This window comes from Coloeus monedula (genome assembly GCF_965178545.1).
Source record: "Coloeus monedula genome assembly, chromosome: 10".
In the NCBI taxonomy this organism is placed as follows: Eukaryota; Metazoa; Chordata; class Aves; order Passeriformes; family Corvidae; genus Coloeus; species Coloeus monedula.
In genome coordinates this window covers 25,615,785-25,628,274 of record NC_138790.1, presented here as the reverse complement: position 1 = coordinate 25,628,274, position 12,490 = coordinate 25,615,785, and the positions used below count along the sequence as shown (strand labels likewise).

The 12,490-nt window shown below is 49.7% G+C and overlaps 1 protein-coding gene across 2 annotated transcripts; it reads right to left on the bottom strand.

Moving 5' to 3' along the window:
• Positions 1 to 1,498: 1,498 nt before the first annotated feature.
• SLC33A1 (solute carrier family 33 member 1) lies at positions 1,499 to 12,270 on the bottom strand. 2 transcript variants are annotated; one of them, XM_082288388.1, is made up of 6 exons: positions 11,524 to 12,270; positions 7,156 to 7,346; positions 6,344 to 6,528; positions 5,371 to 5,488; positions 4,389 to 4,604; positions 1,499 to 2,781 (listed from the first exon to the last, which is right to left on the bottom strand). In XM_082288388.1, exons 1-6 carry the CDS (start codon positions 12,239 to 12,241, stop codon positions 2,614 to 2,616), a joined length of 1,596 nt encoding a protein of 531 aa, XP_082144514.1. In that variant the 5' UTR covers positions 12,242 to 12,270; the 3' UTR covers positions 1,499 to 2,613. The 2 variants fall into 2 exon arrangements, with proteins under 2 accessions (XP_082144514.1, XP_082144515.1); XM_082288389.1 differs by lacking the exon at positions 4,389 to 4,604.
• Between the last annotated feature and the right edge of the window lie 220 nt (positions 12,271 to 12,490).

The following is a 12,490-nucleotide window of genomic DNA, read 5'->3' as shown; positions in this document are numbered from 1 at the left end:
GCCGCGTCCCGAGCGCCCCCGCGGGCGGCTGCGAACCCCGCCCGGGGCCAGCGCTGCCACGGAGCGACACCGGCCCCGGCCAGCCCCGCCCGGACACTGCCGGGGATCCACGGGCAGCCACAGCCTCTCTGGGCACCCCGTGCCAGGGCCTGCCCAACCTCACAGCCAGGAATTCCTTCCCAGTCTCCCATCCAGCCCTGCCCTCTGGCACTGGGAAGCCATTCCCTGTGTCCTGTCCCTCCATGCCTTGTCCCCAGTCCCTCTGCAGCTCTCCTGGAGCCCCTTTAGGCCCTGCAAGGGGCTTTGAGGTTTCCCTGGAAGCCTTCCCTTCTCCAGGCTGAACTCTGCATTAAGCTCCTCAAAGCTGTACCATATCTTCTCTGACCCTTCAGATGCTCCGTTCTTCTTGACATTTTAAATTTGTTTGGTTTGTTATTCTTGTTGCTTTGGTTTGGTTTTTTTTTTTTTTTGTTTGGTTTTTTAATGTTAAATATGTTTAAGTCTGCAATAATTCTAATGTTAAAAAGAGAAAAATCACTTTCAAACAGAGCTGGTAGAAAAAAAAAGTAGCAAGATCAAAATATTATGGGCTCTCTTCAGCAGCCTGCTAAGGGGCTGGCACAGCAGTAACATTTCCAACTTATAAAATTGCTATTTAAATTAAAAGCACAAATCCATCACTTGTTTCACCAGTTTGAAAAAGGACAGTTATTTATTTCAGGTAACATATCTATTCCTACTGATTTGGAGTTTATGTGCAATTTTGATGTTGTTAAGATAATCTAATTATTGATAAGCAATCCTCAACCCATCTTTATTAGAGACAAGTTTCACTCATACCTTCAGAAATAGTGAAGCAAAATTGCAAAGTAAAACCCAACTCTGATACACCTGCAAATTTCAATTTTCAGCTTTTGCACTTCAAGTTTTTCCTCACCATCAGAAAAGGTAAAACAGCTCCTCTAGTTACAGTCAAGATGCAATTAAATAAGTGGCCCATGGTTCCAGTGAGGATACAGAACTGAAGTGCCTCACAGAGTTAATGCAGTGGAGATGATGGGATGGGGGCTGAAAGGTGCAGCCATAAATCTGATGTATTTCTATGTTGATTCTGCGCTTACGCAGAGGAGAAGCTGGAAGATGTTCAGCCTGGGCAGTAAAACCCATGTGATATCACTTAGCATGACTGGTTTTGCTGTGCTTGAAACAAACTGTGAGGTGTGTCCCCCAAGGGAGAGGGAAGGGACAGAGAACAGGAGGTGGTGTCCAGGGAAGCACGAGGTCACAGCGTCCTCTTCCGGACCCCTCCTTAATCCTGATGCCAAGGAGACCCTTTGTACACCCACCCGCCCCCCCAGGCACTCCAGAGATGATATTGGGTCACTTTTCCCCCAAAACACAGAAGATCCCAACCCCATCCCAGCCTAATCCTTCAAATATTGACAAGAAACATGGCAGAGAACCTCGTGCACCTTTCCAAGGGATGTTTAATAGTTTTCCTTTTTAATAGCAATGTTCCACATACACCCAGCGGGGTCCGAGTGCCTCTCCAGCACGTGTGGGTCCCTAAGGCACTCAGGAGGGAGCTCAGTGGGAGAAATCCAAGGGGAATGTTTCCACCACATGGCACCAGCAGTGAATTCTGTAGCAGCTCTGCCACAGGACTGCGCCTGTTGGGTTTCTGTGAGGGCGAGTCCTGCACCAGCTCACTGGGAATTTGGCAACTTTGTCACCACCAACTCACTCTTCTCACCCCCAGCTGGGGGAAGTCTCCGTGTTCCCACTGCTTTTGAGAATGAATATTCAAATTTCAGTAATACAGTTTGGAAAACCAGCAGATTGGTCTTCCTCTCTCAACTCACCCTTCCAAAGGCCCACGTGCCCTCCCTTGGAAAGCACCTCCAGTTCCAGCTGCAGGACTCAAGGCTCAGAGGATTGTGCGTTACTCCAGTCCTACCTTACAGCATTTTGCCGTCAAGAAAGTACCTTGAACGTAAATCAAACTGCCTTGAAGCAGCGGAAATAAATTAAATGAATGTAATTTGTTTATAAAAATATTTTCTTATAAATCTTTAAAGCTTATAAAAGCCAGAAAATACATTTAAAAGAATCTCCGGAACATTTCATCCTTTGAAGCGTGGTTACAGTTCAGAAAGTGAGAAGAAGCAAAGCCCACAGACATCTCACACTGATCTTCCCACAGAGAAATCCACAGTACCATGCTTAACCTCAAAGTCAGAATGCCTTAGGCATCCTTCCCCGGGTCAGCTGCCCTGTCAGATCATTTCTGTGTGAAAATAAAAGCTGGCACTCAGCTGGTGATGCTGCTGCCTCAACAGCCACGGCACGAAGAGCTTTTCTAGAGGCGCCCTATGGAATCAGCAGCTCTGGAGTCAGGGATAAGCATGGAGCTCTGAGGTGCTGCTTTAGCCATTCCTTTCTGAACTGACCCTGTGCTCTGGGGAGGGCAGTGGTGCCACACACAGCCCTGCCTCGGCCACACGATCTCCCTGCGTGGCACAGAAACACCGAGATTCCGGGGTGCTGATTATGGGATATGTCTTTGTAATAAAACTAAAACCACCTTGCTGGTCCATCCAACACCTAAGTGCATCAATTGCTCCTCTTGCACTTCCACGAAGACTGTCCTTCGTCCTGCAGCTTTTTGAATTTTGGTCCAAGGAAGAACCACCAGGCAAAGCCCAGGATGACGCAGATGACGGACTCCACGTAGTAACCGTCCAGGGTGGTGATGCAGGAACCCCCAGCTCCTGTGCACAGCTGCAACAGAGCACAGGTTAATGCACTGAGAGCTTCCAGACAGCACTCCAGAGCTGCTGGGGTCTCCTTGCTACTGGTCATGACTAAATAGAGTTGTTTACTCTTTGCTGTTTCCCATGCAGTTGGTCAGAGAGGCTTTTGAGCTTATCAGCTGAATGAAAAGTAATAAAGTAACAAACCTGCTCTAAAAGGGCAAACTCCAGAAAACACAAACTGCCCCACTGCCTGTGCTGGCCTGGAGCTGCAACCACTGGTCCTGATCTCATGGAGAAAGATGATGTTTTTTCCTAGCCATCCATGTTGTGGACTCCCCATCCCTGGCAGTGCCCAGAGCCAGGCTGGACAGGGCTTGGAGCAGCCTGGGATAGTGGAAGGTGTCCCTGCCCCTGGCAGGGGGTGGGACTGGATGGGCTTTAAGGTCCTTCCAACCCTTCTATGATTCTGTGTTCTGTGTCCGAGTGATTCACGCCCAGGATGGTTCTGAACTGGAAGACAAACCCACAGCATTCAAGGGGTGAGTGTACAGCACGGGATTGTTTCTGCTATTGTTTGGCTCTCAACACTGCTCTAATCCCAGGATTAATCAATCCTCTGAGCTGAGGCTCTGCCAGCATTTTCATTATTCTGAGACATGTCAAAATCAGATTAGGAATAAGAAGGGAGTGGTGTGGTGGAATGTCACCAACTGGGAGGATGTGAGAAAAGATCAGAGGAGTGAGGTGAAGGAAGAAGGACTCAATTTCACACAGGGAACCTAATCAGTGGCAAGCTAATGAGTGAGAGGCTGAGAAAGCACCTGCTGCAGAAGCAGTTTCCCCTCTGCAGCAGCAAAAACTGCAACTCCAGTTCAGACAAGTCATGCTGGACTCCAGAACACCTTGTTCATTTAGAGAACCTCCACGTCGTAGAGCATCCTGGCATTCAGGAGTGAAATACATCTCAGCCATGAGTACAGAAAAAACCCCCAAACATTTCCACTCCTCAGCCATGTCAAATGTCTCATTTGCTGTGAGGAAGTGAATTTGAAATGTTGCTTTCCCAGCAGTTTTGTGTCCTGTTGTTTGATTTGTGTACAGCAAGTTCTTTGTTCTCTTCCACAGCGCTCCCAGAACTGGGCAGGCAGCCAGTCCCACCTGATTTCATGGGGGAAGTGGACACCACAGTCAGCAGAGCAGCATCTTGGAGGAGGTATCAAGGTAGGCAGATAAGAAACCTCCAGGGAGACAGGAGGAAGAAAAACCTACCACAGAAATGGAGGGGCCTGAGGGACAGAGAACCTGCCAAGGACAGAGCCCCTGACTGCACAACTCAGAATCATCCCGACAGCCTCCTCACACTGCATGGAATGTGGCACCAGTCTGGTGCTTCTACCCCAGCTCAGCACGGGAAGAAAGGGCCAACTACTCTGCAGCTGCAAACCCTTGGTTATTCAGAGTGTGCAGGTACTAACAGACTGGAGTTTATCAGACAGGAAAATGAGCTCCATCAGTGGGAACTTTTAAGCACAAGCTATACATCGTGAAGGTTTTCAAAGGCAAAAAAAAATACCGCAAGAAGCAATTTAATTGAGACACTGAGCAGAGACCCCCCCAGGCCCCCAGCCTCACCTCTGCGGCCGCTGCAGTGGCACAGGTGTGGCCCTGGGCCCCGACACACTCCTTCACTGTGAGGGGGTCCACCAGCCACAGGGCCACCGTGGAGGGCCAGTTCCCCCCCAGGTTGGACACGGTGTTGAGCAGGGTCATGTAGGTGCCCCCGATGAGCGGGTCGCTGACCTTGGCGTTGAAGGCCATGATAGCCACGTACATGCTGTACAGGGTGATCTGAGGGACAAACACAGGCCAGAGTGTCCCCACGTGCAGTGACAGCTGAAACCCCCAGCATGAAAACCCTGCTCAGAGATCCCCTGAACTGAGCAGCACTGACTGGAAAACCATGCCAAGAGCAGCAGTTCCTCCTGCAGCCTGTCCCTGTGCTGACACGGGGAGTGGCCTTGCTGCTTGTCTCAAGTCATGCTGCAACAGACCCAGACTCACATGCACTGGCATGACTCAGGTTATCAAACTGAAATACAATCAGCCAGCTAAAATAGCATCTAAATGCAACACTTCTGCATTTAAAATCACCTCTCAGGGTACTGCATACATTTCAGTTCTGATCCAAAGACCATGCTGTATCAGGTGTTTGTTTCCCAAGTCTTTGGATCAGATCCATTATGATGTTCCTCCAACAAACAGGTTTTTTTTCTAGGACCAGGACCACATAACTTTATTTATTTGCACAACCAGCACGTTCATCAGCACGCCTATCAAGCTCAGACACAGTTCTGGGATTTCTCCAGCTCCTCTGTGCTTTTAAGCTTCTGGGTCTGGGGAAAAAGGAATCTGGGGAACTACACCAGATATGAACAACTAAAAGTAGCTCCCCAGATGATGTCCAATGGAGCACAGGGAATAGGGAGGAGTAACACTGGAAAGAGTATTAGAAGTCAATCTAGCCACACAGCACAGGTCAGGCTTGGAGGGATTCCAGTGTGAGCCAGGACAAGGCAGGTAACAGCATCTCCCCTCCCCACACAGTGAGGGTTACCTGGTGTAGAGCGTAACTCAGCACCACCACAGCGTAGTAGTAGACAGGAAATCCTCCTTCCTGCTTTACTTTAGGAGCCCACCACACCAGAAAAGCGAATTCCAGGCCAAGCAGCAACCTGGAGGGATGACAAAAATGATTCGTTTTTGCAAGTAATTCTTCCCACATGTTTCCTCAACACAAAGCAACTACTGAACAATCAGAGAGAGTACATTAAAATAGTTTAGATCTGAATAGTTACAACTATTTCCATCTCAGAATTAGACATTAAATATTTGACAAGCAGTGACATTGTTAAGTAGTAGCAGGAGAGCACTGCTCTAATGCTGCTGTACATGCATGTCCCAAACACCTCTGATGCCTTAGGTTTTAACTTTTATATTTTTCAAATTCTTTACTGCCTGGTGTGTAACTCTGAAGTTTCTTGTAGCCTGTTAATTTCTGCTCTCTCATGCTGGGCAGACATAACAAAGCCTCTCTGGTCCTGCTCTCCAAGGACACCCAGACTGTTCTAGGCCCAAAAAGTATAAACCAAAAGCCTCTAAAGGGGAGCAAGCTTGGGGAAATCACATCATTAAACTGAAGCTTTAATTGGAAAATTAACCCTGATATGCAGATGAACCAAACCTATAAAAGGGTGAGGAACTCGTGACCTGTTGTCCATCTTGGGGTCCATCCTGGCAATAGCTTCTGGCTCCCCAGGGGTACCTTTGAAGGCCTTTCAAATAAATACCTCCCTTTATTCCCTTACTCCTGTCTAGTCTCCGTTTCTAGGAGGCCTCTTAAGGCATCACCTCATGCTCTGCTTTCACACAGAGACACTGCATGAATCAGACAGTCCAGCTCACTGTGAGAATTCTGACACGCTTCTTTGGATCTGGAAGTCAGAAAGTTACACAAGAAACCCTACACATGATCTGAACACACAAACTGAGCACACAGACTACTGTGTTTCACTAACATGAGGCTTCACCTGTAAGGCATTGCTTTGTAGAAGGTGTTCAGGGGCTGGGGGCCCGCTGTGTATTTGCTGATAACCAGAGGCAAGATGATCTGCAAAGGAACCATTGGAACTGCCAGCAGAGCCAGGTGCTCTTTGGGGACTCCCTCCTCCACCAGTTTGAGTCCTGTTACAGCATCTGCTGCTGAAAACCCAACCTGCAATGTCAAGGAGACAAAATAAACTGAGGAGAACAGGGAGTTTGGCTAGAAATTCAATTTACTCACTATCAAGTAAACTGAGAAATGGGATAGAGGACAAATCACTTCTGCCTCTGATTTGATTTCCAAATTAGTTCTACATGTTCTACACTTGCACACTCTTATTGTCATCAGAGCCAAAACTATTCCAAGAACATTGAGTAGCACTGCCATTCATTCCTGTGCCTGCACTGCTGTTGGCATCCCCAATGTCCAACAGGGAGCCATGGAAACCCAGCTTGGACAGAGCTGGGGATTCTGAGAATAGTGTTGCAGTTAAAAAGAAATGTTTTCTGTCGTTTTAACTGCAGGCTACACAGCCTGTTTAAAAATGTACTTTACTTTAATACCACGCTGCCACCAAACTTCTCTTCAGCGCTTGTGTTAAACACAAAAGCTCACACAAAGCTTTTCTGCTGCACAGCCCTGCTCAGCACAATGAGATAAGCCATTTTGTGTAAATTTCATGTGAAAATTCACAACTCTGATGACAGCCAATAGCAAGACTAAGTTACATCCCAGAGACTCAGCAGCCTTCCAGACTCTGATGCCAGCATTTAACAATTCTTAAATGTATTTACTTACTTTTGAAGTGAGGATCAAGAGACAGAAAGTAAGAACTGCTGGCATCTTGATTATTGAGAATAGCAGCCTGTATGTGTCAGTGATGCCTTTTGTTTCTTCCTTTGCTGGTATTAGCTCCTGGTTTTCCTTTTTCAAAAAGGCAACCAATGTAGTGGTAACTAAGAAGACAGCTCCCCAGAAAAACAAGAAATCTGAAGGGGAAAATAAAATAAAATAAAAATTTCTTTGTAGCACCCATGATTGACAGTTGTAAAATATAAACCTAGTAATCAAAGTGGAATAAAAACAAGCAGCAAAAGCAAACCACAAGCACAGAGCTACTTACAGTGAGTGACACAGCTCTGCCCTCCTCTGAAAGGAGGTGTTTGCTGGAGCTGAGGCAGAGGAGCAGTAGCAAACCAGGTCACCTCCCTGCTGTTTGCTGGGTTATTACCACAGTGAGCACGTTGGAGGAGAAACAGAAGCAAAAATGAACGTGTTGAAGGATTACACACACAACCACTAATGGCTGATAAAGGAGAAAAAAACACATGTCATAGAAGACAGGGAAGAATTCCTTCCCAGCTCCCCAGCTGCCTTACTGTGCAGTCATGGAACCACTCTGTGCCTCAGCTCTACATACATGTCTATCTAATATCCATCTCCCAGCTGGATTTATGAGTGTGAAGATGGCCTAAGGAAAGTTTTTACAGAGTTGTAAGGAGTCCTCAGTTATGTCTGGTTGAAGTGGAGACTTGGCAGCGTTCAAATGCTCTGTTTTAAGCAGATCAGTATCTGCTAAACCATGGATGTGAGAGCAGTGAAAAAACACCAAGACAGTACTTTTTGATTTAGTGAATGGGTAATTCAAGATAATCCTATCCTCTGCCTCTATGACAGAGGCAGGAAAGAACTCAGCCACGTGCAGAGGGTAGGACAGAAGCAGCCTTTAATCTTCCTCCTCGGGAGCAACTCCAGCAGCCTCTGGGAGACTTGAAAGGCAGCAGCAAGGGCTGATGAAAGGGCAGGGACAGCGCAAGGTTCAGTCAATTATCGCCTGCTTCTCATGCACAGGAGGAGAGCAGGCGAGCAGGGAAGAAAATGTGCAAGGACTGCTCGAGGTGTATCCCACCATTCTCAGGGCAACAGAGAAAAGGCTTTTCAAGCCATTTCTGTTACTTTTCCCTTTCCTAAAACAAACATGACCTCATAACCAACACTGTCAGATTGCTCTCTCTCTTAAAGAAAAGGTGCCCCAAACAGCCATTGTCAATGAAAGATGTATTTTCTGAGAGTCTCACTAATCACAGCTGCTGGTTACAAAGGACATAGAGGAGCAGTCCTCTAATAATAACCCCGAGCATTATCACTGCACTGAGAGACACACAGTGCAAGGATGGGGATAGAAATAGCTCTGAGCATCATCACATGAGTGCTCCTGATCAGGCCAGCCCTGTCATCTGCAGCACAGCACTGCAGGGGCTGCATCAGCAACAAAGCAAAGCAAGGAAAAAAAAAAAAAAAAACCCACCATGTATATATACAGTAGTCCAGACAAGAAAAATTGGGGTTTTTTGAGGCTGTAGGCAGTTTACACAAAAATAAGGTACATTTCCTTTCAAGTACAGTGAACTTCACCAACAGGCTACAAGCAAAAGAACTTTGAAATTACAGTTTACATAAGGGATTTCAAGCACAAAGTTTCTGGTCCCACCACTGCTGCTTCCCCATCCCTGTTTTGTCTCTGCAGCTACACTGCTGGTAACAAAATAAACCACTGAGATGGGGCAAAACAAGTTTTTGAACTGAGTCTGGGATGGATCAGGCTGGAACACAACCACAAAGAAGGTACCCAGGTGGTACAGTTCCCAACAGCTGTACCTGCACAGGTACACAGGATCTCCTCCCAGGAGGAGGGGTGCTCCATGGTCCCTGGCACAGCTAAGTGGGGGTGGCCTTCAAGGGGCACCTTTGTCCTGTGCTCACACTTTCCCTGTCCTCCCTCATGCTGGAACAGGAAAACCAGGTAGGAATCACAAACCCAGCCAGGGAGCTTCCCCTGCTTTTAGAAAAACAAAGGTCACCTGAACAGCAAGTACTAAATAAACCCCTGGATGTGCCAGGACAATCAGCCCACAGAAGGGTATTTCCCATTTCCTTCTCTGGCACTTCAGCCTGACACAGCCTCACACAGCCTTTGGTTTGGTGAATTTGATGATGGTTTTACATTTGTCTATATTATTTCCTGAAGTTAATGAGAACAATGAATGCTGCTGCTTCTCAGCAACTCAAAGCTGACTTAGGATCACGCAATATCTTGAGTTGGGAGGGACCCACAAAGATCATTCCAACTCCTGGCCCTGGACAAGACAACCCTGGGAGTGTTGTCCACATGCTCCTGGAGCTCTGGCAGCCTCGGGGCAGTGCCCATTCCTTGGGGAGCCTGTGCAGAGCCCCATCACCCTCTGGGGGAAGAACCTTTTCCTGATATCCACCTAAACCTCTCCTGACACAGCTCCAGCTGTTCCCTTGGGGTGCTGCCCCTCTGGATCATGGAGTGTTGACTTGTTCTTTCCCAGGCACTGGGCTCAGCCTATGACAAAAGTGCTCAGAGATCTGAGCTGGCAGAAAACATTCACCTTTTCCAGCAGTGAAGTTTTCTGCTGCTTTACCTGCCCAAACCTGCTCATCACAAGCCCATTACAGCCAGGGCAAGGACCAGCGAGCCCCTGTGCTCCTTGGTGAGCTGGTTACTCCTGCTGCTCTCAGCTGCTCCAGGGAAACACCAAACTGTGCCAGTCACACAACCAGGAAATGGAATTCCTTACAGTTTTACCACCTGAAAAACCATATCCTGCAACTACAGTGTCAGTCATCTGCTGTTCTTACTTCACCCACATCAGTACTCCAGGGCAGGTTAAGGAGGTTGCATTGGTGCTGTTTGGGTTTGGGATAGTAATCTTGTAAAAACAGCACTTTTGTAATAGTAACAAATCCATTCATATGAGCAGCCCTGAGTGGAAAAAACCCCAACAAACCAAAACCCTGGGCAGTGAGGGAAGTGCAGCCAAGCCAAGCTCTCTGAACACCAGCGCCTGCGAGTTGCATCAGCAGCAAAGACGTCAGGGTGCACTGCAGTGAGAAGGAAGGGACACACCAGCCCAGGAGCTGCACAGCACCAGGGTTAGCCAGGAACCAGCTGGGATACCTGGAGGGCCACTCTGTGCTCCTTGACATAGGCCAGACATGAGGCTGGCAGCAGGGAGCAAAGAGGAGGACCAGTCAGCAGTGGTTGAGAGCTGCAGAAACAAGGCAAGCACAGCAGTCTTGGAAGCTGCTGTCCTGATTCACCCCTGAGGAAGGGGCAGCAGATAAAGCAAAACTACCCTTTACACAACAATTCCAGCCTGTTTTAGCATACCTGATCTCTGAGACGGCACAGGCATGGCAACCAGTGTAGGAGGGGGAGATTGAAACCATGCGGATCTGCTCTTCATTCACTGCCAGGGTCACCCTGAGACTGCAGCCAGAAGCGGTGCCAGGATTTCCTGTCCTCCCTCAAACTTGCAACCAGCCTAGGTGCACTTGAAGCATCTCCTGGGTAATACCCCAACACCAACCACCACATAAAACCTTTCTGAGAAAAAACCCAAACCCCAGCAAACAGAAGCATCCCTACACTAACAGCTAGTGGTGCTTGGATTACCACACTCCATTTAATTCATTGAAGAGAAAAATCAAATCCCCCTGAATTTACTAAAGTAAGGCCTTTCTTCAGAAACTGGCTACATGCTCAACCCTGAATATTTTCACTTCTACTTCTGTGAAAAATATCATATTGGAAGAATCTTTTTTTTTTTTTTTAAATTCCCCTTTTCCCTCCTCCCAGATGGAGACTTTGGCTTGCTTTTTTTAAAGAGTAATCTAGTCCGTGGCCATTAAACTAGGAGGAAAAAAAAAATTTCCTCCCAAATGCTTAGGTCAGCCAAGATAATGACAAGGCAGGTTTCCCACACACGTAAGCCCAGAAAAATCTGAAGTCCAATGCATGTAGCTCTGCCAGCCTCCAAACAGGCTGTGCTTTCCCACTGGGCAAGGGACAAACCAAAGCTGTTTGGTTCCCAGCGTCAAACCACAGAGGGGTCCAGGCTCAGGGAAGAACCATCCTGAGGAAGCTATAACCACTATTATTAGGAAGAAATCCTTCCCTGGGAGGGTGGGCAGGCCCTGGCACAGGTTGCCCCGGAAGATGTGGCTGCCTCTGGATCCCTGGAAGTGTCCAAGGCCAGGCTGGACATTGGGGCTGGGAGAGTGGAAGGTGTCCCCTCCAAACCAATGCATTCCATGGCTCTATCCCGGCACACCCAGGCTGCAGCGCCCCGGCCGTACCTGAGAGGGTGACGATGCCCTGGGGCTGTGGCTCGAACCGCAGGTACTTGTTGCAGAAGGAGGCGGACTCGAGGGCCAGGAACAGCACGTTGCCCAGGAAATAGCCGGCCGTCTGCCCCACGGAGTTGCAGGTGGAGGCGTAGCCCACGTTCTCCCGGGACAGCATGGTGAGCGCCCAGCCGTCCACCGCGATGTCCTGCGTGGCCGCCAGGAACTCGAAGAGGAAGAAGGTGACGGTGAGGGCCGCCACGTCGGGGCCGCGGCCGTGGCCGTCGCCCAGCAGCGCGTCCACCTGCGTGGACATGTAGATCATGAAGAGCCCCAGCACGTACTGCGTGGGCACCAGCCACGACTTGCGGCGGCCGAAGCCCCGCACGTACACGGCGTCCACCAAGGGCGCCCACAGCAGCTTCAGGCTGAAAGGCCAGAACACGAAGCTGAAGAAGGCCTGGTCGGTGTAGCTGGCGCTCTTGCTCTGCAGGATGAGCGGCACGCTGCCCGCCAGCCCCAGCGGGATGCCCTGCAGCACGTACAGCACCAGCAGCAGCAGGATGCTGCCCAGCTCCGCGCGGCACCCCCGCGCCGGCGCCGGCAGCAGCGCCTCGGTGTCCCCGGGCAGCCCGTCGGGAGGCGGCTCGGCCGTCACGTCCAGGCTGTGCTGGCGGGTGCCGGCGCGGCGCTGCCGCCCGCCCTCCTCGGCGGCGATGGCGGGCGCCATGTCCGGGAGCGGCCCGGAGCGGGCGGGAACGGCCCGGGAACGGCCCGGGAACGGCCCCGGCGCCGCCGCGCTGAGGGAACCGCCCCGCCCCGCGTGCGCCAGACGTGGCCGCACCTCATTGGTGCACGCGAGTGACGTCATGCATAGCCCCGCCCCCGCCCCTGATTGACGGGCAGCGGGACCGGGACCGGGACCGGGATCACTGGAGCATCTCCGTGCCCAGCACAGGCTGAGGGAGCCGGGGCTGCT

Excerpts from the sequence above, each read along its gene's own strand:
- SLC33A1 (XM_082288388.1), bottom strand. The coding sequence starts at position 12,241 with ATGGCGCCCGCCATCGCCGCCGAGGAGGGCGGGCGGCAGCGCCGCGCC. Across the intron at positions 6,529-7,155 it reads TCTTGATCCTCACTTCAAAA|GTTGGGTTTTCAGCAGCAGA; the intron begins GTAAGTAAATAC and ends TTGACATTGCAG. Across the intron at positions 4,605-5,370 it reads TGAGTTACGCTCTACACCAG|ATCACCCTGTACAGCATGTA; the intron begins GTAACCCTCACT and ends TTTGTCCCTCAG.